The 4,878-nt window shown below is 34.4% G+C and overlaps 1 protein-coding gene across 1 annotated transcript; it reads right to left on the reverse strand.

Annotated features, from left to right (window-relative positions):
* On the reverse strand, window positions 1-868 carry LOC111401549 (PRA1 family protein F3-like). The gene has a single exon (XM_023029335.1). It carries the CDS (start codon window positions 707-709, stop codon window positions 149-151), a length of 561 nt encoding a protein of 186 aa, XP_022885103.1. The 5' UTR covers window positions 710-868; the 3' UTR covers window positions 1-148.
* Window positions 869-4,878: the final 4,010 nt, after the last annotated feature.

The raw sequence follows: 4,878 nt of genomic DNA on the forward strand, positions 1-4,878 counted from the left end.
TAAAATGTGGGATAAAAGATTGCTGAAAGCATAATTCAAACGCACACCGAATTACAGAAATACCCAAAATCAAAACAATCACTTTAGACCAAATACTGAAAGTACAAAGGATAAACTTAATTAGAAAGAGGAAGATGAAAGATCAATTTTACGAAGGACCACCAGTAGACCTCAACAAGCCGCCAGCAGCCTCCTCATCAACATACAAATCATCCGTCTTCCTCACGGCGGCGTGAATCAGAACCAACACAACTCCAACCAACAGCGCCACCAGAATATTGATAGTGGCGTGAGTGAACAGCAGAACGACAATCGTGACCAGCGACAAAACAATAAGCACCACACGATCGGTGATCAACCGGCCGAATATCACAAGCGGCTCATCGCGGAGGAAGTAGAGGAAGAGCCAAATCGCCATCATTACAATGAAAACAATAAGCGAAATCGGGTGCCAGAGGAGACTAAGAAACAGAATCAACAGAACTATCATTGCGTAGTTCATTCGGAAGAATGCTAAGTTCGTTTTGATTCGAGAGAAGGCGCCGGAGGCGGACGGGAGGTTGAAGCAGTGTAAATTGAACATCTCCCGCCAGGGGCGGCGCGTGGCGAGGCCATCCTTGATGCGTTCCTTGGCGCGTGAGATGTATTCGAGGTTCACCGGGTTGCCGGACGGCGAGGATGAGGTGGGGATAGTTCCGTAGCTAGTCATTTTCTTTCGCCGGCGTCGGCGGTGGAGAATGGAGAAAGGGGAGGAGTAGAGAAAATAAATTAGGGTTGCTTGAATATGATATTGGGAATAATTTGTAAATTACTAGTTAGGGAGTAGAGATGGGTGTTTGAATTTTGAAATGGACATTTTTGTTTAGTAGCTTTCAGCTTGGCCTGCTTTTTCTTTGATAACAAAATAAGGACATAAAGTTTTAATAGTTTCAATTTAACCCCCCAGTGATTTTGGTCAATCTTGCTAAACATATTTTCTTGTTTTAAATAAATATTAGAGAAAATTAGAGCTAAGCTCCCTAATCTTTCAATTGATATGGTTTTGCATTTCCAATTGTCAAAAGTGTATATGGTAGGTCCTCTGCGATGAAAAACTTCAATGTGAAATATAAAATTGCAAATGAAAGTCATGTTAATTACATTAATCTCGATCTCCTTGTGAAAGCCACCTTCCATTTTAACTAATGGTGGAGTAGATGTGTCAATTTTGTTCGTCGGCTCGGGTCGTCAGTGATTTGGTTCAAAAAAAGCTCGAACTGGCACAGCTCGAGGCTTGGTCACGGATCATTTTTGACCCATAACGAGACAATCCTTGAATTATAAAAAAAAATTAATAAAAAAGATAAAAGGTCGACAGTTGGTACCTTTTACAGGCAGCAAATATTATTTAAAAAAATCAAGTTGGCTCGGTTCGGTAAAATTCGAGCTTAAAGCTCGAATTGAGTCTTAATTTACTCAACTCGAACCCGAAAAAAGCTCGCACCATTTTATTCGAGTAGAGCCCGAGCTTTGAGTATCAGTTCGATTTGTTGACATCCTTTGATGGAACCAAAATTTGCATATACGGAGCAAAAATATGTGAAGGGAAATAATATCAATACCGATGATAAAATCACATGAAACTTTTATGTTCCTTAAAAAATGAAAAGCAAAGTGGTCAAACAACATAGGATTTCTTTCCAATTCAACAGAAATTGCTGGGTATTTTCAATGTTCAAACTGAAGATTTTCGTTCACATAACGATCCAAATTCACGAATTTAAGCCCTTTGTCTAATTCTCATTCTTTGAAAAAAAAAAAAAAATGCATTCTTAAACAATATTTTAACATCATTTCGACTACATATTCTTCAATAAAATAATATTACACGCAAATTGAAAACTTTTTTTCACATATTTTTCGTCAATACACTATTCAAAAATTTGTTTTTATCAAAAGAATGGAACTCAAACAAGGCTAAATAAATTGAAAATTCAAAATCTCACTTTTTGAAAGTTAACGATCCATAATTTATGTTTAGTTTTTTCAACCCAAAATATTTTGGCAAATAATTTGACAGATGCTGCAAGTAGATTTATTCTACGTGATTTCCCTAACCCCACCCCCACCCCCGCGCCATTTACAAGAAGAAAATGTGGAATACAGTGCAACGTGGTGGTCTTGTAAAGTTACAACATTTTCAACTAACCAGCCTGGGATTCGATGGATAAACGCTGTGGGGACGGCCATTGTTTAAAGACGACGGCAATGCCACAACGAGATTCAACCAATTATTTAAACATTAGCATTGCTCTTCCACAAAAATCTTCTTGCTACGTGGCTTCAACGTTGTCTAAATTCAAAGCCAATCGCTAACTGCCAACTGTCAAGGTTTGAGCCGGAATTAAGCATTCGTGCAAGAAATTGTAATTTTTTACTTTTAAACAAATATTATATTACTTTCAATTGTAATCCAAGAATCACACGTAATCTAGAGCTCAAACATCAACTCTGACTTTTTTTTATATTTTATTTATTTATTTATTTATTTTAATAAATATCTATAGAACAACTCATCAGTCCTATTATAGTTTGAATCCATCAAAGTTGAATAGAATAAATATTTGAAAACATTTTTCTAAGGATTTGTGTCTAGGTATAGATGTTACAGCATAGAATTATGGGAAAATCGCAACAAAGATTCTTAATCTTTGAATTTTTACTAACTATACTATAACTTTTGTGTCAGCGAAAATTTCAAGCAGCTGTGGTCCAAAATGATATATTTTGACCGTTTCTTGACCGAAAAAGTGAACTTTAACAAATTAACTAAATTAAAGGGTAAAGAGAGAACTTTAAAATTATCACATTAAATTAAAAAAATAAAATAAAAATCAAAACAAAACATAAAAATAATAATAATAAACGAACAAATAAAAAAAATAAAATAAAAACTAATGTTCTTCTCCCTTCCTCAACTAAGTTATTTCCTCACCCCACCCCACCACCAATCCAAACCAAAAATTAGAAAACAAGCCATTGCCAACCACTGCCATCCACAAACACGTCGTCGCATTGTCCACGGCCACCACTATTGGAATCATTGCAACTGTAGCCCTTGAATCAAGCCCCGGGGGGGGGGGGGGGGGGGCGCNNNTGGGATGGTGCGGGGGGGGGGGGGGGGACCTTCAAAACCATTACAAAAGCAACCGCAGAATTAATAATACAAATAATATCATCCAATTCATCACTTTCAATTTGGTCAAAATTGTTCAAAGTCTACTTCTCTTGGTCAACTAAAGGTCAAATGGATGGTTGGACTTTAGCTGCTAATTTATCAAAGTTTTTGAAACATCCGTTGGTACAAACTGAAGATTAAAGTAAAGTTTACTAAAAAATCAAAAGTTAAGGACTGTTGTTGCAATTTTCTTTCTAAAATTACTGATGCTCATTATCGATTTAAATAACAATTAAGTGACATTAATTCATAAATTCAATTATCATATAGACTAATGAGATAATTGCTAATTACTATGACTGTAATAGCATTATTCCATGTACTATGTCGTGCATGCTGATTCACACAATTAATGACTAATAAAATAAAATAAAAAATTCAATATAGATGCAATAAGTAATCGAGTTATGTCAAAGAATATAGATTATGCTTATGTATATTACATTTAATTAGTTTACCTGAATAATTATATTAAGACTTGAAAATCTGAAGTTCATGCAGTAGTAGCCCCTTATACAATATTTATTGAAGCTTCATTTGATGGAGCTCGTTTGAATTTAATGGACTTTGGTACAATATTAAAACCTGAAGATATATCTTAAAATATCAACTTAATTAAATAAGTGACCCAAATTAGTATATATTGTGTATTTATTTCATTTTCTTTAAACATGAAATTTACCTTGACAAAACTTAGTTTAGCTGACTTCCGAAATTTTACGTTCTCCTTTTTCAATTTCATCGTTATTCCTTTAAAAGGATTGAAAACCTAGTCGATGATTCGATAAGAATTTGCTCTTGCTACTTGAACTAAATTTTGGCCTCGACTCTTAACATTCGTCATCGAACACTTCCTTATATTGTCAAATTACATACTCTACTAAGAGTCTGTTTATCTCCCATTATGGGAAAAATTATAGAGTTTTGAATTATATTTTTTGGAGAATGCGTGGTTAAAATTTAAAGAAATTTTATTGGTTTATGTGTAGAATATTTTATTGTGTGAATGTGTGGTGGAGAATATTACTATAGTAAACAATTTAATTTGTTAAAGAATGACAAACAGGGGCTTAATCAACGCTAGGTGGTAATAAGGGAAAATTATTTCAAATCCTACATTTCAAGTTTCAATTTCATAAATCAGGTGTTTACTATTTTTCTTTTCTTCAAAAATCAGTTATACATTATTACACAACATCCCACTCCATCTGACGTCACACCATCCCCACCAGTCCCCATCACTATTTTTCAGCCAAAATCCTTTACATTTCTCCCCCATCCGTCTCCTTGTCCACTCCCAGTTTTCCACCTTCCATTTGAATGGCCAATTTGTAATAAGGGTTATGTTACTTGTACATTTCATAATGTACAAGTGACATAATATTATTAGACATGTTTTTTCAACTCTCCAATCATGAAATTTCATATGTACATTATGGACATCCTTATGAATATTATAATGTGCATGTAGAATTATCCTTCGTAATAATTGTTACAAACCAACTCATTATCCAATTCTCACTTTATTACTCCAACAAAAAGTAGTCACACTATTAAAAAATAAATGAATAAAAATAGAAATAGTGCACATACTATCACTTTTTGAATCGTTTCATGCAGAACGGTAAACATGTACTGAGTGTGAGACAGCGATGACTTTG

This window comes from Olea europaea, chromosome 10, assembly GCF_002742605.1.
Source record: "Olea europaea var. sylvestris chromosome 10, O_europaea_v1, whole genome shotgun sequence".
Taxonomy (NCBI): domain Eukaryota; kingdom Viridiplantae; phylum Streptophyta; class Magnoliopsida; order Lamiales; family Oleaceae; genus Olea; species Olea europaea.

What these genes read in the sequence shown, in the direction of transcription:
- LOC111401549 (XM_023029335.1), bottom strand. Translation starts at nt 709, where the DNA reads ATGACTAGCTACGGAACTATCCCCACCTCATCCTCGCCGTCCGGCAAC.